Source organism: Vigna umbellata, chromosome 2 (genome assembly GCF_029865625.1).
Source record: "Vigna umbellata cultivar VRB3 chromosome 2, Vumbellata_1.0, whole genome shotgun sequence".
Lineage (NCBI taxonomy): Eukaryota > Viridiplantae > Streptophyta > Magnoliopsida > Fabales > Fabaceae > Vigna > Vigna umbellata.
In genome coordinates, this window is record NC_142166.1 from 39,902,804 (window position 1) to 39,927,603 (window position 24,800).

The 24,800-nt window shown below is 33.3% G+C and overlaps 2 protein-coding genes across 6 annotated transcripts; one reads left to right on the forward strand and one right to left on the reverse strand.

The window, feature by feature from the left end:
- The first annotated feature begins 1,519 nt into the window (after window positions 1-1,519).
- On the forward strand, window positions 1,520-9,536 carry LOC124840850 (Chaperone DnaJ-domain superfamily protein). Of its 3 annotated transcripts, none has more exons than XM_047316979.2 (9): window positions 1,521-2,286; window positions 2,704-2,912; window positions 3,009-3,262; window positions 3,373-3,487; window positions 3,575-3,669; window positions 3,998-4,063; window positions 4,199-4,288; window positions 8,397-8,573; window positions 9,018-9,536. In XM_047316979.2, the coding sequence occupies exons 1-9, from the start codon at window positions 1,793-1,795 to the stop codon at window positions 9,054-9,056; spliced, it is 1,539 nt and encodes a 512-aa protein (XP_047172935.1). In that variant the 5' UTR covers window positions 1,521-1,792; the 3' UTR covers window positions 9,057-9,536. The 3 variants fall into 3 exon arrangements, with proteins under 3 accessions (XP_087962909.1, XP_047172935.1, XP_047172933.1); XM_047316977.2 differs by having other exon boundaries at window positions 1,523-2,286; window positions 3,352-3,487; XM_088106783.1 differs by having other exon boundaries at window positions 1,520-2,286; window positions 3,352-3,669.
- Window positions 9,537-16,039: 6,503 nt separating this feature from the next.
- Window positions 16,040-17,971, reverse strand: LOC148203977 (amino acid permease 3-like). 3 transcript variants are annotated; one of them, XM_088107976.1, is made up of 6 exons: window positions 17,851-17,971; window positions 17,527-17,760; window positions 17,331-17,430; window positions 17,005-17,219; window positions 16,772-16,911; window positions 16,040-16,693 (listed from the first exon to the last, which is right to left on the reverse strand). In XM_088107976.1, exons 1-6 carry the CDS (start codon window positions 17,969-17,971, stop codon window positions 16,040-16,042), a joined length of 1,464 nt encoding a protein of 487 aa, XP_087964102.1. The 3 variants fall into 3 exon arrangements, with proteins under 3 accessions (XP_087964102.1, XP_087964103.1, XP_087964104.1); XM_088107977.1 differs by having other exon boundaries at window positions 16,772-16,918; window positions 17,009-17,219; window positions 17,851-17,970; XM_088107978.1 differs by lacking the exon at window positions 17,851-17,971 and having other exon boundaries at window positions 17,331-17,422; window positions 17,525-17,731.
- Window positions 17,972-24,800: the final 6,829 nt, after the last annotated feature.

Here is a 24,800-nt window from a genome sequence, read left to right on the forward strand (position 1 = left end):
CTCGAGTGTTTACACAAACTCTTTTCAAGTGTGTTGTGAGTTATTTTGAAGAGAAAGGTTTTCAAAATTGTGCTAAGTGATTTTACTTAATCGATTACTATTTCTGGTTAATCGATTACTATTTTCGATTAATCGATTCGATCCTAAGAAATGACTTTCAATTCTCAAAACTTTGGTGAAGATGCATCAACAAATAGGCCACCTCTATTTGCTGGTGAGAATTATGCTTTTTGGAAAATCAGGATGCAGATTTTTCTTGAATCTGTGGATAAAGGAGTATGGGATGCCACTCTTAACGGTCCATATGAGCCCACTCAAATTATCAATGGAAAAACTGTTTTGAAAACTTTTCAGAGTGGACTCAGGATCAGAACCATAGAGCTCAATATGATGTTAAAGCTAGAAATGTTATTGCTTATGGCACGATCGATGATCCCACTACCCGAGGATGACAACTGACAATAACGCGACACATGTTTTTCCCGCCAGAACCCAATTCAAAGAGTGTCGACCGGTCATCCACCATTTTAAAAACCCAATGAAAATCAATTGTCTAGGGCTTGGGAGGCCTGGTGTACTGGAGGATCCACCGGACGGTCACACCAAACGACATTAGAGCAACGATAAGGCCAGACGACCATAAACGACAAGTAAACAATTAAGATAAAACTGTGATTATAAGTGATTGGGTTGTAATTGGGTCTTGATTAAGGTCTCGCTAATCCAAAGCCCATAACCAAAACTATAAATACAGGTCAAAGGTAAGAGGTAAACTCTCTTATTAATTGCGCATTTATTATAGCATTCAGACTACCGTACGAACTTTTACTGACTTTGGCATCAGAGCACCTTTGAGGTACACCTCCGGTCGATGACAAAGGATTGATGAACAAGACTATAATCGGATGGAGCTTGGAGGAAATTGTGCAGGACTTAGGTGACTCGATCCTATACCGGAACAACTTTATATTTTGTTTGTCGACTTATCTATCTTATTGAAAATTGTGATAATATTTTATAGTATTTATACTATATTTTGGATTGTATAATATATATTAAAAAGTATAAATAATTTAATATTATTATAAATGTTATTAACATGTAAAAAAATTTAATATAATTAAATTAAAACAATTACATTAATTTATTTTTACAATTTAAAACTAAAATTTGAAACTAAATTTTAATTTTATATTCAAACTAAAATTAAAATCATATTTAATCTTATTTTATAAAACGTTTTCAATGTTAAAAAGTTTTACAAATATAAAGTATATTGACTATTTCTAAAAATAAAAATTTACACATTAAATAATTACTAAGACATGTTGATTGAACCAAATATTTTAAAATAAAAAAGTATATGTACTCTGTCGAAGTGGATCCATGATCCATCCATCACTGTGATTAAAATAGTAAAAAAGGTAAAAGACAAAACGACACGGAAAGAAGCGCGTGGAATTGTGCGTGGTCATCACTTTGATGCAAAATTACAAGGATCCAACCGACATCCTCAACCTTACATCCTGTTTTCATACATTTCTTCTCTGTCTTCCTTTCTCTTCCACTCTCCCATTTTCATTTCCTTCACATTTTTCTTCTTCTTCTTTCTTCTCTCAACCCTTTTCCTTTATTTATTTATTTTCCAAAAAATTCTCTGAGCGGGTTTTCTTTCTTCAGAGAAAACAAACAGTAACGATTAACCAGTCTATTCTGTTCTGTTTCAGCTCTTCTCAGCTAACCCCAAATTCAATTCCATTGCCACATTCATTCTTTTTCTTCTAATTCAATAATGGACGAGTTCGGTGTTTTGACCGAAAGGTTCGGTCTCAAACCACAAGGAAAATCCGCTCCAATGGCCAGGGCATCGACAAAGCGACCTCCAACTGTCTCGGATTCCCAAACACGCTCTAATTCCAAATCCACCCTAAACGGATCCCCATCTCCCCAAAGTCCCTCTTTTGATTTCAATTTTAATTACGGAGTTTTCAGCAACAGCAGCAGCAGCAGGGATAGCAAAACGCAGCATTTCGATGATATCTTCGGCGGTAACGCCAAATCCAATGGCGCTTCGTTCGACTACGATTCCATATTCGCCGGATCTAATAAGCCGGTTTCCACGTCGTCTTATGTGGATGACATATTCGGTGGGGTGCAGGCGAAGAGTGTCGGCGTTGATGATCTGCTAGATAAGATGGGTGGATTAAATACAAACACCAACAGTCGAAACTACAAAACACCTGATTCTGATGATTTCATCTCTGGCTTTGGTGTTTTCAATAATGGGTAGCGAAACTTTGTCTTTAATTCCTTCTAGATTTATAGCATTAATAGTTTAAACATTTTGCTAATCAATTTCTTGTTTGAGAAATTAAAAGGACTGTTTTTTATTAGAAATCACATAAACATCTTTTAAAATTACAATGGAGTGTACTTTTATGGATCCTAATAAATATACTTTTACTTTTATTCCTTAACCGGTGCTTTGCTTCTGTCATGATGTTATTGATATGAAGTCGACTTTGCCAATGACTGAAATATATAGGAGAATCTCTGATTGATCGACCACCTTTAGTGTAGTCTTCTTTCTAACCGCCTTTTTTCATACTTAATACTTGAATTTCGGAGCTTTTTTTTTTCAGACATGCAATCCTTTTATTTTGTATTTCACTTTTAATGTGTGTCATTTGTTATATTCTTTAGTGTTGAGATGAATAAGCCAAGTGTTACTCCGAACAAACCTGCTGCCGTGTCCCACGATGATCCCTTTTTGATATTTGAAACCGCTTCAAGCTCGGCGTCTTCAGAATCATTCCTGGACTCGCTGGGGCAGAAATCTAAGTTGAATAATTCTAAAGGGCCAAAAGGAGGCTCCCCAATACTGAAGTCCCCTCCCAGGCCAATGAGTAAAGGTGCTTTCTAAATGCATGAGCTTCACTCGTGGCTAGCAGTATAGCCTTCCTTTTATTATATACCACTGGCTGAATTAGGTGACTTTTTTTATGCAGTTAATAGGTCAAATATATCATCAATAGATGAGTTTGAGAGTTTTGTCATGGGTGGGGCACGGACTAATGCTAGTAGTAGAAAGGCCAATGTTAACGCTGCAGAGACTAAGCCAAATTCGTCAGTTAAGATAAACAATGGTAAAAGAGTTCCAGATGTGAAAGCGAGTCAGTCAAATGCCGTGGATGATCTTGAATCCATCTTCAGCATGGGCTCTCGATCAAGCAGTGTGCCAAAGTCAAGAACTCCAACTATGGTAAAAGATATGAATATAATGAGCTTGAATGATTTTCAATACCCTCATACCGTATTCACTTTATTTTTTATGGCTGATGTGTTGCTAAGGATCACGTGTATAATAAGCAGACGAAGAGCAAAGGGAAACCTGAGGTGTCACCAAGAGTTCCATCAGGATCCCCAGCCAGTGAGATGAAACCTCCCACAATGAACTCTTTTGATGACCTGTCACTGATTTTTGGTGGTACGGTTTTTTTAAATTTAGTGATTTCTACTGCAGTGAAGTTATTTTGTGGTCAACATATCATTGATTTATTTTTTGTTTCTGTAGGCTCCCCATCATCTGAATTCCAGGAGATTGAAGGTGAAACTGAGGAAAGACGAAAAGCAAGATTAGGACGTCATCAGAGGACACAAGAACGAGCGGTGTGTGTTATTTTATTCTACCTCTATTTTCATTAATAAGGAAAGGGAAGCTCATCAATGCCAATTATACGCCATCTTCTTATAGTTTCTTTCTTAATATTTTGTGATAATGTATTTTCTGGAATGGTTTGATAGTCAAATCTTTAGCTAACGAAAAAAAAAAGAAGATCTTTAGCCTAATGATGTCTACAGTGACCAGTTATGATATTATTTTCATACGCTTCTTTAAAAGAACATGCGGGGTCTTCCTTGTTCATTCTTGACATTAACACTAGGTTTTATTGAAATAAATTCTCATTGGATTTGTTTTTATTACTGTCATTTTCAGTTAAAAGCAGTGGCTGATATGAACCAGCGTGATATTCAAACTAAGATGGAGCAAGAAGAGAGGCGGGTAAGCAAGCTGTTTTTGGTTTAGATTGTAATTTTTTCCAAGGATAATCATTGTATAATACCATAATTCTTTTGATTTTATTCTGTATATATTTTTCAAATTTTCTTTGCTTGACTTTTTATTTTAATTTGTCAGAGAATTGCTGAAAGTGCGGATGGTCAGATAAGGCGCTGGTCTGCAGGGAAAGAAGGCAATATGCGGGCATTGCTGTCAACTCTACAATATGTAACGCTCTTTTACAATCATTACTATCAATTGATAATAATTCATTTTCTTTTGGCTTTTCTGTATAACTGTCTTGTGCTGCAATTTGATTAGGATTATGAAGAAATATCTTGAGCAGAGTGATTAAGTATTGCCAGTACACAATCTTAAAAGTTGGAAGTGGCGAGGAGTAGCCAGCTCCAAAAATGCTATAGAAAGATAGAGGGTTGACTGTTATTTTGAAACCCTAAATCCTAAACATAAATTTATACACATATGCTGAAAAAAAAAAAAACCCTAATTTATTGACGTATTCATAGTTAATGATCAAAAGTTAACAAATACACATCAATAACAACAAATGAAGGAATTGAACAACCTGAAACCTCTAAGTCATAGAACAACTAAATATTCAAATTTAATCACAAGCATTTTATAGGCATCATCATCATCTATAAGGTTGCCCATTGATAAGCATACTCAACCAACCAAGAACTTGGTGAACTCTCCCTTAAAGGTTAGTCGTTAAAGGGAGAAATACCTTGCGACTTAAGTACTCAACTAAATATCTCATCCTTCTCTATGTGAGTCTAAACTCTTAATATCAAGTGTCTATCATAGCATTGAGAGTTGATGTCCTGACAGCTGCACTATATGACACATCAATTGGTCTTTCAACTCAATCCTCAGCAGGTGGCTCTTTTTGGGACACTGTTAGTAAACTCTAACCATTTGATAAGTACCAAAGCAATTGGGGAACCCTAAAAGATTAGTTGCTGAGCAGGGAGAATCAAGCCACTTGCTCTCCATTTGATGTTTTATCTGCATCCTCTTTGCATCCAGCCGTCCAATGCATTTATACAAAACCCTCTGATAGTTTTTGGATCAATTTTTATTATTGGATTGGTGTTCAAGAATTGGGAATTAAGATAAAAGCTTGTTGCATGCTATGGACGATGATACTTGTCTTCCTTTCCTTTGAATGCATCTTGAATAGCTTATTTGGCTCCATCTATGGCTTGATATATAATCTGTTATAGCCTTTTTCTCATTATCAAACCTAAAAACTTGCACAAGGAGCCTCTTAGCCGTAAGAGTATAAATAACATTGCCCCAAAAGGTAGGCATCAATACAGTGCTGATTGTTCTTTTTCCTTTAGCATCTTTGCTATTTTGGACTTTGTAACTAATTGATTTAAAGCGAAAGTGTTTTTCTTTTTAATTTTTTTAATATGCTACCCTTTGTAATGTATGGAAGGTTGTGCCAAATTTTGCATTCCATATCTATTCTAACCAATTCAAACTTGTCTGTGAACTTTCACGTATTGTTCAAGTCCTATGAGTTGTTATAAATAAGGCTTATAAAATTAATCCCTGTTTGTTGTCCTGTTGACCCAATCTTTCCAGTATCTTCTAACATAAAATCAACACAGTGGACACAGGAGTCCAAACAAATGTCGTTTCTTGGCTTGGAATAGTTTATCTAAGACTAAATTTCATAAAAAAGAGAGTAACAACTTACAAGTAATTAAGAATAAAAACTGTTAAAATGAAACTACTTTAGAATAATTTTATCAATTAAAACAGTTATTTCCGTTTTTGGTATGCACTTGCACAGCCTTGTGTCCTCCAATATCCTCAAGAAGACTACCAAATACTAGCTCAAATAACTTTTCCGTGGTCTTCCCATAAATAGATGCATCAAACACTCTTCACAAACATTAGTTAGATAATTCTCTAAGAATTTATCAACAGCAACAATTTTATCTCATTAGGTGAGGTGGGTTACATGAATCACAACCGTTTTGCTTGGTAAAAGACTAAAGATTCAATGCAATCCATCTTGACCAATTCTTTTGATGTTTTTCTTGTCTTTTTGTGCTCTTCTTCACTGGGGTAAAAAACCATCTTATGTACTCTTCGAAAGGTTGCCTTCCTTGCCCTTCTCTTGACATCTTCAGAACCACCTTAATATACTTTCTGTCATCTTTTCATCTATTAGTGCCACACAATCTTGTGAAAGCAGGGAAAAAATACAAGAAGGGGTTTAATTGTGTTTTTAAAATCTTTTAGGCACTTTTTGCAAATATTGTTTGATAGAGAATATTCAGACGATGGTTTTATATATTAAGCAATTAGTCATTCCATGAAGCTTTAAGAATTGACAAACTTAATTGAAAACTTCCCGATTTTACGTGTTCTTTAAAAGACTCTTTCTAAGTTAGCATAGATAAAAATAATATGCAACCTAAATAAATAAGGGAGAAGAGAGAATACACGTTATATTTTTATATTGATTCATCTAATCACGCAAATTATGTTCAATTCTCAATCAACTAATTGAGTTTCACTAAGCATATTAATGCTGTGGAGTACAATAGGGGTATTCTTTAGGTTCCTATTCACTCTTGATTAGTCTCTTAAGTACTCTTTTAATGAACCACTCTTGGCATTATTCTTTTACAAACCACTTCTAGCTTAACCTAAGTATTCTTCCTGTTACCAAACACTCTTAACCAAATTTTTTTAAAATTTGCCTATTTCTGTAATTAGTGCACCAAATTTGCCTGGATATGTAAAAACACCATGCATCAGACATAGTTGAACTACGACGCTTTTCTCTTTCTATATCCTGATTTTTCTATAGAACCTTCGTGTACTCATACCCTTTGTAAGGAGAAAAAAATCTACACTTGTGATAGATTAGAACCTTTAGTTTTGAGCCATATTTCCTATAGTATCAACTGTTCACTTGAAGCTTTTTGAGTGTGTAACGTAAAAACAAACTTTCATTTTTCAAAGGAATCTCTATGTTTAAAATTGTTGTTGCTCTTGCTTCCTTGTCACAAGCATCAATTCTGCTGGTTTCCCTTAGTCTTTCCTAATTTGGTGGTTTAGATTTTAAACAGCAATAAATCCATGGCTATATATTTTTGGCTTTGTTAGCAGTGGCTACAGGGTCGCATGATTTTGCAGGTATTTTACCACTTCCAATATGCCTCTACGCCATCCTCATCATCATTTTATGAGTTGGAAGGAATCTTCCTTACTCCCTTTTTGTCTCTTTGCTCAAATAATACCACCAAATATGGTCTTTCCATAGAAGCCACAAGTAAAAACCTTTCTATTGTTGATGTCAACCTTTATGGTGTCTATACCTTTTAAACTATTCCATTACCAGTCTATATTGAAGTTTTTTCCTGTGGGTTTTACCATTGGGTGGGAAGAAAGTGATGCAAAGTTGGAAGCAATGATTCCTGGTGTTTCATGTGGGGCGAGTAGATGAAGCCATTAATGCTACAGACTTTTAGAGAGGTTGAAGACAGTCCTGGAAGAAAGAAATAAGCAAGGTCAAAATGGTAGTGGGTAGGCCAGAATAGTAATTAAATCACTGGAAATTGGCCAAAAAAAAAAGATATGGGTTTTCATCTATCAATGGCTCTTAATTAGAGATGAAGACTGCTGCTAAAATCCAGTGAGAACAGAGATGGGACACCAGAAATTGGATGTGTAACAGCTGTGCAACGTATTTGAATGTTGGGAAGGATGTCGGAGTAGTGGTTCTTTGCATAGAGGCTAGGATTCCACATTGGGACTGAATGAATGTGAAGGGAAAGGAGTCATGTAAATGACCCTTCAGATTTCCAATAGTTGCTCAATCCTCGTCCCCTCCCCAAACTCTTTAAATAGCACTATTCAGGGGCACAGCACCACCATTACACAGCGATTAAATACTATATGAAACAGAATGGAACAAACTATTTTTTCCGTTCTCACTGGTGGAACAATTATTCTTCTTTTCTAACTTCATGTCTAATTCTTTTGTATCATTAAAACGAACAACATAAAACGGAACTTGGGTCATGTGTTGTTCTGATCTGTTTATAAAAAATTCTTAGTAAAGAGGCTAGAAACTTGCGCTATTTGAATTAAATTTAAATACATATTTCAAAATTAAACTTCACGAGATATATAAATAACTATTTGACCTTTGGTTAAGTGAAGGCCCTTCTAGGTCTTATATTAGTGTCAATAGTTAATAAATTAATATATTACACCCCCCCTCACTTCAAACTCACGACATTTGTTTTATTGGATGATTCCATCTTACCTTTGAGTTTATATGCAGGTTCTTTGGCCAGAATGTGGTTGGCAGCCAGTGTCTCTGACTGATATGATAACTTCCGCTGCTGTTAAAAAGGTGTATAGAAAAGCAACTTTATGTATTCACCCAGATAAAGTCCAACAGAAAGGTGCTACCCTGGAGCAGAAATACATAGCAGAGAAGGTTTTTGACATTCTTAAGGTACGCTGTTGAATAGTTATGAAGAAATCATATTCTTTACCTTCAATTCTATACCCATTTTTCCCCTCCTAAATGTCATGATTGTGATTTTACCGTATCTAATTGCTAGTTCTACCTGATATAATATAACTATGCGTATCTACCAGAAATCTTGAAAACCTTGACAATATAAAATAATTAATATCTGATCAAATCTATTTTTCTAAATTTTTTATAACCTAGTTAGAATGTACTGACATTGTAATCCAATAATAGATATCATGTTAGAACAATTATTAGTTTTAATAGTAAATATTTGAGAAGTCACATTTGTAGTGATTTTTAATTAGTTGATATCATAAACATTTTTACGTCGACGGTTGTATGAAAATTAAACATGTTTTTACTGAAAAATGATAGCAGTGATACTTTTTCTTACATTTATTCTTCTGGACATGAAAACAGGAATGTTGGACCAAGTTCAACGCGGAAGAGCTTTCTTAGATCTCATCTGCAAATGTTTTTGCAAAAATCAATAGATGTGTTAGCACCTGCACTGTTCCGGTATCGGCCTGTTGGTTTGCCTGGCTGGTGTCTGATATATTTGTTTTTATGCCGTTGAAGATAACTGCATGAATAGTGTGGCATCATTTGGCAGCAGATTCATTTTCTCCCATGACGTTGAACGCTCTACTGTGATTTATGACATCTTTGTTGTAAGTAATAATAATGTTGTTGGATTCAGATCAATGTACAAATTTTAAATGCTCAAGCTTCCCTAAAATTCAGCCACCTTGCCCAGATTGTGATCAGAAGGGTATATATATCTTATATTTAGGTTATTAGATATGCACAATTGCACGCGATATTCTGTGGGAATGAGTGATAATTCAATTATATACTTGTATCCTTTCTTTTGTACGAATAGAAAAGTTTCGATTCATATATTCTTTTTTTCGTCTGAATCAATGAGATTGTTTCTGATTTTTTGTTAGTTGTATAAATCCGAAGCATTATCATTGAGGTTTGTTTATTTATGACCCAGTTGATTATCATTCGAGAAAATCGACTGATGCCATTTAAGAATAATCAGGCCTGAAATATAGCAATCAAATATCTGAAATTATTAGAATATGACTAACAATCCAACGAGAATGCGATCAAGAACCACGACCAGAGATTGGAAGATGCAGTGTGCTCATTTAGGACAGAAAGTGATACCATGTTAAGACTGAAATAATGAGCAGTGTGCAAACAAGTGAAAGAAAAAGAACAAAATTCTAAAGTTGAAAATGCAGTTAATACTTTCATTAATAATGGGTTGAAAATAGTGCATATTAGATGAGATAATTTTTATCCTATGAGAGAGAGGATTTTGAGTATTATTTGTCTATGGAGCCAATGCATCATGCTTGTAAATAAATAGTTTTGCTAATGCCGAAAACATGGAGAACTTCTTAAAATATGATAAAAAAAATAATATTGAATTAGTTATGGGTGAGCACAGCAAATAAAAGTGGAACTTTTTCTTAAATCAAACATATTGAACAATTCCATGTCTCTGATAGGTTAAGTATTTTTTGCTTTTGAAACGACATTTGAAGGTAATGTTGTTGTACATGCTTTCTTCCTCCGAAAACATACCATGTCATTGCAAGTTGCTACAGACTGCTCTATTGGTGGATTTGCTTTCGTTTTTTCTTTTTCATTTCTGGAAATTGACTCCATATCTGACACTTTCCTTAGAACTAGTAAAATACATTTTAGGGTACTCTCAAGGCCTACAAGGAGGAGGAGAGTTTGATTACTTCGTACTCGTTCTCAAATCAAAAATTCCTTTAATTTTATATATTGATATTAAATTTTTATCTTATACTCATTTTCATTGGATAATAAGTATCCTCACACTTTTCTTCATATCAATTTTTATACGATTCTAAATATTAATTAAATAATTTTCTTACAAAAAATTACAATAATAATATGATATTATTAAGTATTATATATATATATATATATATATATATATATATATATATATATATATATATATATATATATATTGTTAATATTTACAAAAGGCCTAGAGTTTATTTTGACAATTCATTTATTTAGCTTATAGCTCTATGTTGTTTTATGAGTACACTAAACATATCGAGATAAATTATTATATGGTTTATGAGAAAATTTAACAAAATCTCATTCACCTTCTTTCTATTTTGTCTTCTAATTAATTGTGAATATATTGATTAAACATTTTTATCATAAGCTTTTGATAATTATATATCCAAATTGGATATTTGTCTTCTAATTAAATTGGATATCACCAATTTGAGAAGACATTAACATATTATTAATATATATTATTAGTATAGATTTTCTGAAAACTGAATTTGGTATTAGTATATTATAATTATAAATTTTCTGAAAACTGAATTTGATTATATAAGTTAGATTTAATAGTTTATCAGTTTTGTTCAAGTGTGTCAATTAGGTTTCCATTTTTGAAAAGAGTGTCAGACGTCCTTACTTCGTAGATTTTGCATAAACGAAGTCCTTCCGTTAAATAGAAACAAATGGAGTTACGAGATTGATGATATGGCATAAGACATGGAGTTACGGGATTGATGATATGGCATAAAACAGTGTTAACGTGTTATTTTGTAGGTGTATTTATGCTAATGTGTTAGTGAATTAAAGGTTGACGTGGAAAGTAACTCATCCTGCACGCACCAGTGTCTTGATTCCATCATTTCATCTTCTTTCACTTTCTCTTCCAAAAAAACTACTCATTCTTGCTCTCAGCAACATCATCACAATCAGATTCATCAACCTCATTCATCACTCGAATCTCCATCATCCTCATATAACCACCTGTACATTCAAACCCAACCAAAGTAGAGAAACACAAAAATAAAGAAGAGAAAAGCAATCAGATTTTCGGCTTCGAATAGAAGTAGTTGAACTCCTTTGTCACACACAAAAGGAAAAAAAGAAAAGGTTGAACTATCGTAAAGGATGGTGGCAGTATCTCTGGCCAAGCTTGATGATCGTCACGGTGGTTGGTTGGTGGAAGAAGGCTCTATGTGAGAGAGGACTAAGATAGTGGTCCGGCGGCGGTCTTAGCCGGTGAGGAGGAGCGACGACTCTGGCTTGGCCGGAGCGACGACTCTGTCTTGGCCGCGGCGGTGACTTTTGCAAGAGAGCATCGTTGACGGTGTCGGCAACCTCATTAGTCCAAGTCGTTGCGATGACGAACGGCGGAGGCGCGAGCAACGGTGTCGCTTGCAATGCTTCACGGTGTCAAAGCTTACCTTACGCTTGCACGAAGGGAGGAACACCATAGTGGCTGGTGGTGTCTCTAGCGACGATTGGTGCCGCCGCCGACAGTTTTGGCTTACCAGAGGGAGGCATGGCGGCGTTGGTCATGCGGAGGGCAGAGCTACCGCTAATGAAGGTGCAGAAGAGACCTAACTTTGTTTCTGAACAAGAAAAAAAGAAACTAGTGGCTTCTAATCTAAAGAGAAAGAAAAAAGGGCTTGGGCCTGAACAAGAAAATACCAAGTGCATCTCTAAATTTCATCTCTGCACTAATTCATTAACACGTTAGCCCAAATATACCTACAAAATAACACGTTAACATTGTCTTCTGTCATATCATCAATTCTTTAACTCTGTTTGTTTCTATTTAACATAAAAGACTTTGTTGATGCAAAATTTACAAAATATAGACACATTTAATACCCTTTTCGAAATATGGACCTAATTGACGCATTTAAACAAAATTGTGGAGAAAATAAACAATTGAGGCTGTAAGTTACATGTTCGTAACTGACTTTACTATATTTTGTTTTTCTGTTTTTTCTGTTCTATAAAATTATTTATATATCTGCTTATAACACACTTATTTAAATCTTTATAACATAATAAGAAAAAATTTATAATACATATTTGATTACTTAGACCAGCCATAGCACTGCGTTGTGCAATGTGTCCAGCTACGACAGCGGTGCAGGAAGATTTCTATTTTATTTTATTTTTCTATGGGCCACAATTAAAGGTTAACCAAACTGGCTCCCATTATGTTATCTTTGAACTGTGCAGAATTTTTCCACAAAAACTTTATGGAACTTATTAAATCTACAAAAATGTTCTAAAAATTCATTTCTTATAAATCTTTAGAAATTCACAGCAAAAATAATTCATATATATATATATATATATATATATATATATATATATATATTGTAGTGTTTATCTTTCCTCTGGTATATCTCAGAATCAGTTTTCTTGCAGTCAAAGCAAATGTCACCAAACAAACATTGATGTTCCAGTCTGTTATAAAATGAAAGAAAATATGTTCTTACCTTCCCAGCTAAACATTTAGTAGGTCACAATAATGGGCTGTCATAGGTATCTTCCATGATGTTATGTGATGAGACAATAACATGAGGTGCTACTGAACAAGATAAACCTGCTCTGTCCATATAACACATTGACCTCCTGAACATGTCGTTCCTGGAAAGTGTGCTCTGAGTCACTCCATTCATCTTCATATAATGCATATAAAAAGTTTTAGCATAAGTCTGGCATTAATATCTCAAAAAATTCTAAATAAATTACAGTTTTAAACTGTTTAATAATTTCTCTTTACGTGCATCCAATTCATTCTGTTCTGAAATTAATCACTTTTGGACAATAGATATTATTTAGCATACCCAAAGAAAAATATTAAATCAATCTCACATAGTTAAGGAGTATTGGAGGTGTATGATTGATACAGATGATGCTAAAAAATGTCATATTAATAATAATGAGGTTGTTGTTATTATATAAATAAAAAAATAAAAAGAGTGACAATAATATATTGTTATTAATAATAATAATTGTAACGATAAATACTAATAATAATAGTAAGGACAACAAGTCCAAAATGAAAGTGAGCTGAAAAAAAAACATCTATATATATTTTCTCTATTTCTTAATCAGCTTTCATAATATATATAATATCCTATTATAATATAGGAACATTAAAAAATTCCAAAAAGTATAAAGAGATTAACAATTAATTTATTTATATGGTGATATGTTTTTCTTTTAAACTGCAGTAATTTGTTTGTTATGCAAAACTACTAACATAATTTTTTTATTATAATTTAACATAGAATCTTAATAGAATTATTCATTTAAATTTGAATAAAGCATCATCAAAATTCATTAACATACAAATGGGATTTGATCAAATTGATTTCTTAACATAAAGTTCATGCGCAATAAATTATAGAATAAATAGACAAGCTAAATCCATAAAGAATTTAGCAAATACTTTAAAATAAACAAAGGGACTAACAACAAAAAGTAGTTATAATTGAGAAACATTTTTTTTTCACGATTTTAAAGTTTTTAGAAGTGAATTATGACTATTTAATGTTTGTAATAGTGCATATATATATATTAAATGTTTTGCTTCAAAAGATTATTGTATCTATGTAAAAAAATTTCTCTCAAAAGTTATAGAATTTGATTTGAGCAAAATTATAGATATGAACATGCATGATGCATTAGTTAAGACAATTAGTACTACATATGAATGAATACGACTGAACTGTGTTTGAAATTCAGAGGTAGTGGGGTTGCAGAGTTTAATGAACAAAATGGTCAGATAACAACACTGTTGCTTAACTTCAGTCTCTTTATTACTTTTGAAACACTCCCTCATCACTAGATTCTGCATGGAGATAATGCTCATGACCATAATGCAATGCTATTGAACGTGTATATGATTATGTTATGCATGCCATAATATATATATAAAGCTTTTGATCTTTCCTTTGTCCTCTTACTTCCATGAATGACTAAGGATCCATCGCTTTCAAGTTTCATAGCACAGTGAAAGCGGTTAGCGGTGGAGGACTCGGTCATATGTTCCCATAATTATTTTAACGATTGAAGCTGGTCTGAGGGAAGAGGTGCCAAATTAAGGGATAAGTCACAGAAAAGCATGGAGGTTTGCATACGTGTAGCTGCGTGTTCGTGTGGGCGTGTGGCACAGTGACACAGTTCAGATAATTCAGATAATTATATACATATATATAGCATGCAGTGTGTAAGGTTAAGTTGTTTATAGTATGAATGAGGGGTTGATAGATAGCCATGACATGGATTCATGCAACGTAGTACTGCCTCTTCACTGTCACCGTTTTATTAATTGGAAAATGTTTTTTAATAATTCACTTCTAAGAATATTTTATAGTTGTAAAAAAAATTGTATTTATAAAAATGAAAAATATTAAAAAATAAGATAATAGATGTAAACTTTGTGTAAAGTTTTGTTGGGTAATAGTATCTTATTAATTTATTGCATTGAGATTCCACATCACCAATCATACAAACGTTGTCGCATTCTTTAAGTTTTTGAAATCCATTATTAATAAAAAAACATTTATGACATTTTTGAATTATAGTGAAACTACCTTTTAAAGGAGCTACTTTCTTTTCTTTTCAGTTTATAAATTTTTTTATGTATGGTTTAATATTAGTTATTCTTTAGAGCTAAAATAATTAGTCTTCAAAGTCTATATAAAATACGTGAATTTAGTCTATTTTTTAAATATACAACAAACGAAAATCGTCATGAATTTAAAAATTGAAAATGAAGAAAGACTAGAAAATGTTATGTTTTTGCTTATTATTTTATCATTTTAAATATTTTTAAATGTATTTTAATTAAGAAATCAATTTCGTTGCTAAATATTAGTTAACGATTTATTTAGAAAAACTTAAAGTATAATTCATTGAAAAATTAAATCATACAAATTACTCAGTGGAATAGCAAAATGAAATAATAAAACATCATAATGTTTCGGGCGTACGGTCAATAAATAATTTAATTTATAAATTTGAATAAAATTTAGTTTTAAAGTATAAAAATGTAAAACTATCTCAAAATAATCTAGAAAGTTTAATCTTTAAACACATCACAAAGAAAGTAAAAAAATCTGTAGTCCAGTTATATTCACAAAGTCTCAGTTATATAAGCACAGGTTAATTAATATCGCTAATGGTCAATGTATTTACATTCACTATTTATAAATATAAACATAAAATTGTAGATAGTGGTTTAATATTTTTCTTAACTTGGGTCTTTAATTAGACAAATTTTTATTCTAATCTTCCAAACTATCATCATACAATGTTTTGAAATTGATAGATGAGTTCGATGGTTTTGAACAAGAGAAAGTGTAAAGACAGTTTAGAAAAGAGATAGGACTTACAATTCAAGTCCCTTCTCCCACACAAAACCGCAAAGAAAACTTGCAGAAAATCTGATTAAGACTATATGCTTTTATTTCATTTTGAATTGGATTGAATAGTAGAAATTAACTGACAGGCATAATACGCCATTACACGATAAGCATATATTTCACTTGAACAAGAAAACTATGGTTGCATTTCTGAAATTTCTTTGAATGAAAATCATAATTTAGTCAGTAGTTGGTCTTGAAAGGCTTGTAAGTTTTAAGATCAAAGACAATCCCAGCAAGAGAGCCAGCTGCAGCTCCTATAGTCACCAAAAGGCAAGAAATGTTAAGTATCTGAAAGCAGATCCACTTTGTACTCCACTTAGGAATTCTCTTTTGAACAATGTACATCTCCACTGGGAAATACACTGCAAGGGGCCAAAATCCAAGAGCTCCAAGAAGTCCCCCCACGTCATTGAAGAATGGAAGCAGCATTGCTATTACACAGCTTCCCATTACAAACACTGTCCTCCAAACCATTCTAAAGTAGTTCAGCTTCAAGGGATGCAAACCAGGGACTCCAATTTCAATTTCCTTCTTCACAAAATCACTATCTGGGAATCTATGTGCTGCGTTTTTCTCAACGAAAGCAAAGAGGGGCTGGCTGTAAACTTGGTATGAACCGATAAGGTGGATCACGATGGCAGCATTGGCAATGTCAAGGAGCCAGTATGGGTTGTAGAAGCCAAAACCAGTGAGAAGGTTTCCAGGGCTTGAATCTCCAAAAGCAGCATATCCAAAGCAGCCACAAAGCATGTAAAAAACGGTGGTGACCGAAACACCCATAAATGAGGCCTTCTTCATTGTTTTTGATGCTGATGGAGGGGATTTCACTGTGTCCTGTTTCATCACATTTTGCATAGCCTTGTTATTTCAGACCTCAGTTCACTCTCGTATAATAAACTAAATGAATTATACCTGAATTTCTATAAGGATGAAGGAGTATGAATAGGCAAAGGCTATGTTACCAAGAGCTTGCATGGCCCTCAAAACTTTATCTGTTTGCGTCACAGTACCAACAATTATCCCGGTTGTGCCTCCCTCGATTCTTCTGTTACCTGTTACGTGATCAATATATGTCAGATTTCTAACCAGTGCTTAAAAGATCAACAAGTCATCATCATGGACACGTGAATAGAATCATTTCATACCAATGACCTTTCCAATACCCATGCCTAGTCCAATGGTCGAGTACGTCACAGACATAACAGCAGCTACAATGGAGAGCCACCATAATTGATCGAAGCCTGGAATTTGAGAGAAAATAATCTCAACTATTCCAAACGAAATCATGTACATGTTGCTGTTCATTTGACATGGATTCTTCCCTCCGCTTTTGTGGAAACAATTAGATCTTTCGATTGCCCTGTTTGACAAGGAACAAAAAGAAAAAAAAAACAGCCTAATTATATTTAATTTTCCTTGGATATATGGTAGTTAATTAGACATTTCACTGACACTAAATTCTTAAACTTACATCATGCTAATGGAAGCCGCTATAGTGTAACCGACGCAGATTCCAAAAAGGTTAACATACTGAACCAGTCCACACATCTTGACCTTAAAGCCGTTGCCACCTGAACAAACACAGACACAGAACAATGGTTCTGAGTTAAACCTGTGAAAACGAAAGAGAAGTTATTAATGACGTAAGTTAGGTTGGTCAGTCATACCAAAGTTAGAACGAATAGCATCCATGTAAGTGTAGTTTCTCTTGCCAGTGAGAGGGTCACCGGTACGATAACAATCAGTGAGAAGAAGGGAAGTGATGAAAGTGATGGCAGAGAAGAGAAGCATGACCGCAGGACCAGCAATCCATCCAAGCTGAGCTATAGCCCAAGCGAGAGAGAGAACTCCAGACCCTATCACTGCGGTTATTATGTGTGCACTCGCAGTCCACAATGTTCCTGTGCTTGTCATACAAACCATACAACATATGAAAGGTAGAAACACAAAGGGTGTAGCATAGTATGAACCATCATGGTTTATCTACGTACCGGTTCGTTTGGGGCGACCATCATCGTCGAAACACTTAGAGTCTCCTTGTTGATGCATGTCAAGGGAGACGTTAAATGTTTGCTGATCATGCTTGCTGCCATGGCCTTCCATGCCAACCATCTTTGTTATCACACAGTGAACAACAACCCAAGTTAGGCATGGTAGTAATTGTTAAGATTCCAAATACTGTGCAAAATTTCAAATTGGTGTATATGTCAGAGTATAATCAAGATTAAAACAGTGTGTGTGAGAGAGAAGTAAAAGGTTAAGAAGTTGTGTGAAAGAGAGAAGATTGGTATTATAATTTGAGGTAGTGATTTATGTAAGAAAGGTTAACTTAACTCAAATGAGTTTGATGGACCTGCAAAGACTGAACTAGAGTTAGAAGGTTCAGGCGAGAGAGCGAGGAAGCGAGCCTTTTGGAATGAAGAAGGAAGGCGTGGCGTGGTATATATATATATATATATATATATATATATATATATATATATATATATATATATATATATATATATATATATATATATATATATATATATATATATATATATATAACATCTAGATATACTTTTTCTCCACTGCTACAACAAATGTCATTGTTAAGAGTAGGCATGGATTGAATTTTTCCTTAGGAAAAAGTTTTTTTAACTGAAAATTTTCTTACGACCGTATACGTGATAGCTCGATATTGGTCTATTTAAAATGTAAAAATCAATAAAAAATTGTTAAAATATTATAATTCTTTACTTATGAGTCAACATTCAATTTAGGTATGATAAGATGGATTGGATCCACAACCCAAATTCATTCCGTCTAATTAAAATAAATTTGATTAAAATTTAGATTCATTTTAATTAGATCATTTAGGTTTGAATTTTTTTCAATTTAACTTAAATTAAATTAAAAGTAGATTGAATTTTACTTTCTTAATAAAATTAAATTTAGGGATATTGATGTAATATATCTAATTATTATATTTATTAGATATGGATTGAATATTTATTCGACATTAGATTTTAGTTTATATAATTGGACCTTTAACTATAGTTGGCACAAAGTGTCTTTGACAAACCTTTAGACAAAGTTGATTTCAGTCGATTATGATAGAATTTTAATTGAGATTGATTCAAACAAAGTAGTTCAATCTATCAACCTTTAGTCGAGCAAACTCAACCAATTATTAGTCAAACCCACTCAATTCAACCTTGATTGAGTTTATTTGGGCAAACTTCAATTAATTTCTAACTCAGCCATCTAATAATATAATTATAATAAATATTACATTAATAATAGTAGTAAAAAGCATACTAATATTTAGAAAAAAATCTAACCAGAAAATAACATAAACTAAGATAAAATAAAATAAATAATAAGTACGATGGTAACCATAGTAGGTTATCCAATGAAGTTAAAGAAAAGAGTAATTTTTTTGGATGGTTTATTGTTGTAAGAACTTTTTTCTTGTTATTTGCAGATCAACTACGAACATGTTTTCAAAAACCTTTTTTCCAAGCAGTTAAAGAAAAAAATTAGATAAGATAAAATTAGCTTATGTTATATATTAAAAATAAAAATCTAAAAAAAATACAAATTAATTTATGCATAAATTAATTTTTAATTAGGAATATTTAGAAGTGAACCAATTTAAGAAAATATCAAAAATCAATCTAAAAAATTAGTAACCGATTTAAATCAAGGGAATTTTTATTTCTCATTTTTAATATGATTTTGATTTCGAGTTTGATATATTAGATTAAGTAAGTGTTTTTAACGAAGAAATATATGGTCAATTTCAAGAATCACGGAAAAGAATATTATTTATTTTTTCATTATATTTAATTTTAGGATTGAAAATAAACGGCATTGAAATGATTCTTTAATTTGAATTTTTACATTTTTTGTTACTTTATTTGATACTTAATTCTCTGTTACTATTTTTTTAATGTTAGATACAAATTATAAATACCAAATTTTTAAAATCTGTCTTTTATAATTTTTCATTTGTTTCAAGATTCATGTTCATTTAAAAAAAATGCCACAAAGTCATAATTGGGTTTGCGAGTGATGATTTGAAGTTAATTTTTTGTTTCTTTTAAAAGAAATGCGCGGAACAATTCAAGAGATTTACGAGATGGTTCACTAATGTGGCGAGATTTAAAAGGATTTGGAGGATCCAATTTAAAATGTCTGAACTACCCGTCTAATTTGATATAATTTCACCTCCTCCAAATCGAGTTTAGGCAAGTATTTGTTGTGTTTTGAGTTGCAGGATAGGTGGTAAATAAAGAAAATAAGGTTGATGGCCATATGAAGATCAAGATGAAGATGAAGAAGAAGAAAGTGGTTAATGAAGAACAAGTATGTTTAAAATTGAAGATAAAGAAGATGAAGAACATAAAACCTTATTCCATTTCAAGGAACCTATATTTGGTTCCAACAGTATAAAGAAGAACAAAGGAACCTGTATTCGGTTCCCATTTATTTGTATTCGGTTTCCCATTCTTTAGAAGAGACTTATTCGATTCCCATGGTGTGTATTCGGTTCCCAGCCTGTGGTCTCCATGTTTGACCTCCACGAAGACTCTCTCCTCGCTCCACACCACCGCCTCATTTGCGTCTGCTACCCCTCCATCGCCCACCGATCTTGTGTCTTCCCCTCCATCACCGTTGTTGAGTCCACGCCACCTTTCTTTTGTCTTATTTGTCTCGACGCCAACTTCACCTTCTTCAGTCCCTCGACCACAAGATTGGAGCAGTAGATGTCCAATCCAGCAAGGTCCTTGTTGTCGCTACATGGATCGCGACCCTCTCCATGAGCAAGGTTGTTGTTGCGGCGTGCTTGATGTGGAGCGCCGTGCTAGGGAGGCAGTTGTAGCTAGGAAGAGGGCTAAGGAGGCCCTAAAGCATCTTGCGAGTTCCTCTTTTGGTTCAAGTGCTTGTTTATCCATCTGCTTTCTTGTTGTTGTGGTAGACACTATCATTAATTAGTTGAACTAGTTAGCTAGTTAGTTTGATTGTAAATAAGGACTTAGATTTGGTAAGAGTTATTTTTGGTAAATTTTTTCAAGTGAAAAGGAGGAGTAATCCTTTGCGGAGGAGAAATCCCTGGAAGAGAATTTTATTTTCCATTTATGTTATGCTCCTCAATAAAGTTCTGTTCTTTTAATTTCTTTCTATCAATCTTTCATCTTATTTTCTCCTAATTTCTATTAATTAGTCTAATCTACTGAGTCCAAATTCAGGGAGAAAGAAGATAGATGAAGGATTACAAAAATTAACCTAAGCATTCAATTTTAATCTTTAGAATCACATATTTTAGAAATAAGGCTTAAATGTTTACTTCGTTCCCATGTTAAGACGTGATTTTTTGTTTAGTACTCGGTTTTAAAAATGAAGACATTGGGTCCCCATGTTATGAAAAGTATATGAATAAGGTCCACAAATAAAGAACAAGTTCAACAAATCATCAAAAAAAGCTGAACAAGAGAGAGAGAAAAAGCTAGACAACAGAAGAGAGAAGAGAAAAAGTACGGCCACATCAGCATGGACTTAACGTCGTTGTTGTCAACTTAACATACAGGACCTTATTCATACATTTTTCATAACATAAGGACTCAATGTCTTGATTTTTAAAACCGAGTACTACACAGAAATCCACCTCTTAACATGAGGACGAAATATGCATTTAAGCCTAGAAATAACGATGGTAGTGAAGGACTTGGTCAGGATCTTGATCTTTAGAGTCATGTGTCTTCAAAATAATGATATGTGTGAATTAATTATTTTATTGGTTATTAATTTAAAATATACTTATAAAATTAAATAAAAAATTTATAAACTATAATTCATTCTTAAATTTTTTTAAAACTCTTTGTTGTTTATTTTTTTATATTGTTTGAATTAAAATGTAATTAATAATTTAGTAAATAATTTATTCATAAAAGCTAGTGTAGCATCATAGTAATTTATTAAATAATTTAGTAAATTAATTTAGGCTTAATATCCCTGATGGTCCCTATTTTTGTTAGGTGTATTCGATTTGGTCTCAGTTTTTTTTTTCTGTTCAATGTTGTCTAAAGAATGTAATTTTTGTTCAATTTAATCCTTTTTGCAAACGGTGTTTAAATCGTTAACGGCAGACAGTCCAGGTGTGCACAAAACTAATGAGATGGCATTTGACTTCTGCCACGACACCATCTTCTTCAACCTTCAACCCAAATAGAAACCGAAACCCTAGCGCTGCCACCGAACCCTAACGCCACCGTCACCGTAGAGATCGTCCAAAGTCACCATGCCGCCATGAAGCCGCTCCTGCAGAGAATCATGGCAGCCATCACGCACAACCTCCACAGCCACCACCATCAAAGTCGCGATCTCCCCCAAATCACGAAACTCTCCTCAGGTCGTCGCGCTACCCAGATCACCTTCGTGTGTCCGCCATCACATGATTTTCTCAAGTCGCCCACCCAAACCGCCAAAAATAGAGAAAGTTGAATCGCACCACCCAAACCGCTAAGTCTTCACCGTCAATAATATCGCAAGCCACCCTAATCTCGAACTCCATTCGAATCTTCATTCTCGCGCATCGGCCATGAATCATCCAAATCGAGAGCTTCATCGTTAGCGCGACAATCCTTGTCGTCGTCGCGCAAAGCTCCAAGGCCATCATCTTCTTCAACCTACAGAGAACCACAACGAAATCCAGAAAAATCCCAAATCAGAGAAACCTAAAATCGTGTCGTTGCTTGCCTCCACCGGCTACCATGAGTGCTTTCTTACACAACTAGGTTCGTCTTCTTCATGCTACCATGAGCCGCACAATTCGCGAAATCATCCTCCATTGAAGCAAAACTGCGAGCAACGTTTTTCTTCTTCTCGCGACGTAGGCGCAGGAAGGTTTCCCTCAAATGTAGAACCCTAATCTTGGGTTGAAGGTTGAAGAAGATGGTGACGTGGCAGAAGTTAAATGCCATCTCATTAGTCTTGTGCACACCTGGACTGTCTGTCGTTAACGATTTAAACGCTGTTTGCAAAAAGGACTAAATTGAACAAAAATTACATTCTTTAGGACAACATTGAACAGAAAAAAAATTGGAACCAAATCGAACACACCTAACGAAAATAGGGACCATCAGCGATATTAAGCCATTAGTTTATTAATAATTTAGTACATCATAGTCCTCAAGAGCATCTGTGCAACCTCCTTCGTATCCTTCAAATCCTAATAGGATGACTCAAATGTACGAGAGGTGAAAGACTTGCAATTCAGAATATGTCAAATATATTTGTATGTTATTATGTTGGCACTTTTTTTATGTCATGTAATATTTTAACTTCGTTTAATTATTTGTTTCGTTAAAAATATTCAATTTTACTTCAACAACAAATAAAATCATACCACCACTTGGTAGTAAATTATATTACAAAAATGTTGCATTTAAAAATATATTCATTTTACTAAATTACAATTTGTCTACACTTTAAAAATTAATGTTAATTTGTTACTATTTATAAACATTTTTAAAATTAAATATAACATTAACAATTATCATTTTATATTACTTTAATAATTAAGGGTATTTTGGTAATCTTCAATTTCTACCAATTAAACGATTTTTTTTATCTGTTATATCAATCAAATCTTATGTTAATTCTCATACACTTTACTTCCAAATCCACTCTCACTTATCTCTAAATCCACTCAAATAAACAATCATTAATTCATTCTCAAATCTTCTTAAATTCATCCACTAATTCTCCGCGAAATCCTCCCTCAAAATTAAACACACATTAATATTGCTGGAAGTATACAAGTTTTCAGGAGTTTTACAAATCCCAGAAATTACCGAAGTTTTACAAATCGAAGAGAAGTAAACGGGGGTTCAAATCGTCGGAAATCCTAGAAGTTTCACAAATTCCAAGTAAGTTTCGTTACTCAAAGAGTTACCATAAACCTCAGATTACTCTTTTAGCGATGTTACTCTCCCACATGATTATGTATTAGCTAGAGCTTTATGATTATGATTAGCCAACTGACAGTTAAAAATTCACAAAAATTGTAATTTTGCCATCGTGCGTTTTTTTTACCATGGTGACTTGTTAAAAGTCGTAAATCCTGAAAAAATCTTCTTGCACTAATGTTTCCTTTTGTATCCAATTCTATTATCAGGGTTTGTTCCTCATCTATTTTCTAGCTTATTCTACGACGGGTTTAAAATTAAGAACTCCAAGACCTGTTCTTCATCTAGCAGAAAGCTTTTTTAGTGTTTTGCTTGGCTTTGTTCCCCCAATTTCCTTTCACTTTAATTTTTTTCCCTTCTGTTCCCACCTTCTTATGTTTCCTATTTTATTTTTCATGGATTTTGCTCCTTCTACTGCCATTTATTAATATTTCTATTGTTGATCGAAAATCAGAATTTTGTATCAATTTGCTTTGCCTTTCGTAATTTGTGGAGAGAAAATGATAGTAGGTTAACATAACAGAGGCATGGGTTGGTTTGAGAGAGAAGGAACAAGTAAAAATTAGAGAGAAAGAAGTTGCACATTTTCATGCTCTGAGGGGAAAACCAATCTTTTTAATTTTTTTTATATTATTTGCACTCATCAGCATTGTTATTGAAACATTTTACATCTCTTTTTCTTTGATGTAAATATTAGTTGTTAGAACAATTTTTTTTTCTCTCTTCTCTTTCACTTTATGTGCCAATTTGATAATTGATATGTTTATGCCTTGTGGAACATTGTTATAAGTTGGAAATTGGCTTCCATCTTAAAGGAATCCAAAACAATGTTTGAATGAATCATTTGGTGTCAAACTAATTGTAGTGGGTATCGATTCATTGTTGTATTTGTTTTATTAATTTACTTGTACAAAGTAACACAACTTTTAAAAAATATTTTTTATATTTTCAACAAAGTATTAATTATCAGTGATGACAAACATTCTCTT

Excerpts from the sequence above, each read along its gene's own strand:
- LOC124840850 (XM_088106783.1), top strand. The coding sequence starts at position 1,793 with ATGGACGAGTTCGGTGTTTTGACCGAAAGGTTCGGTCTCAAACCACAA. Across the intron at positions 2,913-3,008 it reads TCCCAGGCCAATGAGTAAAG|TTAATAGGTCAAATATATCA; the intron begins GTGCTTTCTAAA and ends TTTTTTATGCAG. Across the intron at positions 4,064-4,198 it reads TGGAGCAAGAAGAGAGGCGG|AGAATTGCTGAAAGTGCGGA; the intron begins GTAAGCAAGCTG and ends TTAATTTGTCAG.
- LOC148203977 (XM_088107976.1), bottom strand. The coding sequence starts at position 17,971 with ATGGTTGGCATGGAAGGCCATGGCAGCAAGCATGATCAGCAAACATTT. Across the intron at positions 16,912-17,004 it reads GGGTATTGGAAAGGTCATTG|GTAACAGAAGAATCGAGGGA; the intron begins GTATGAAATGAT and ends ATCACGTAACAG. Across the intron at positions 16,694-16,771 it reads TCATCCTTATAGAAATTCAG|GACACAGTGAAATCCCCTCC; the intron begins GTATAATTCATT and ends GTGATGAAACAG.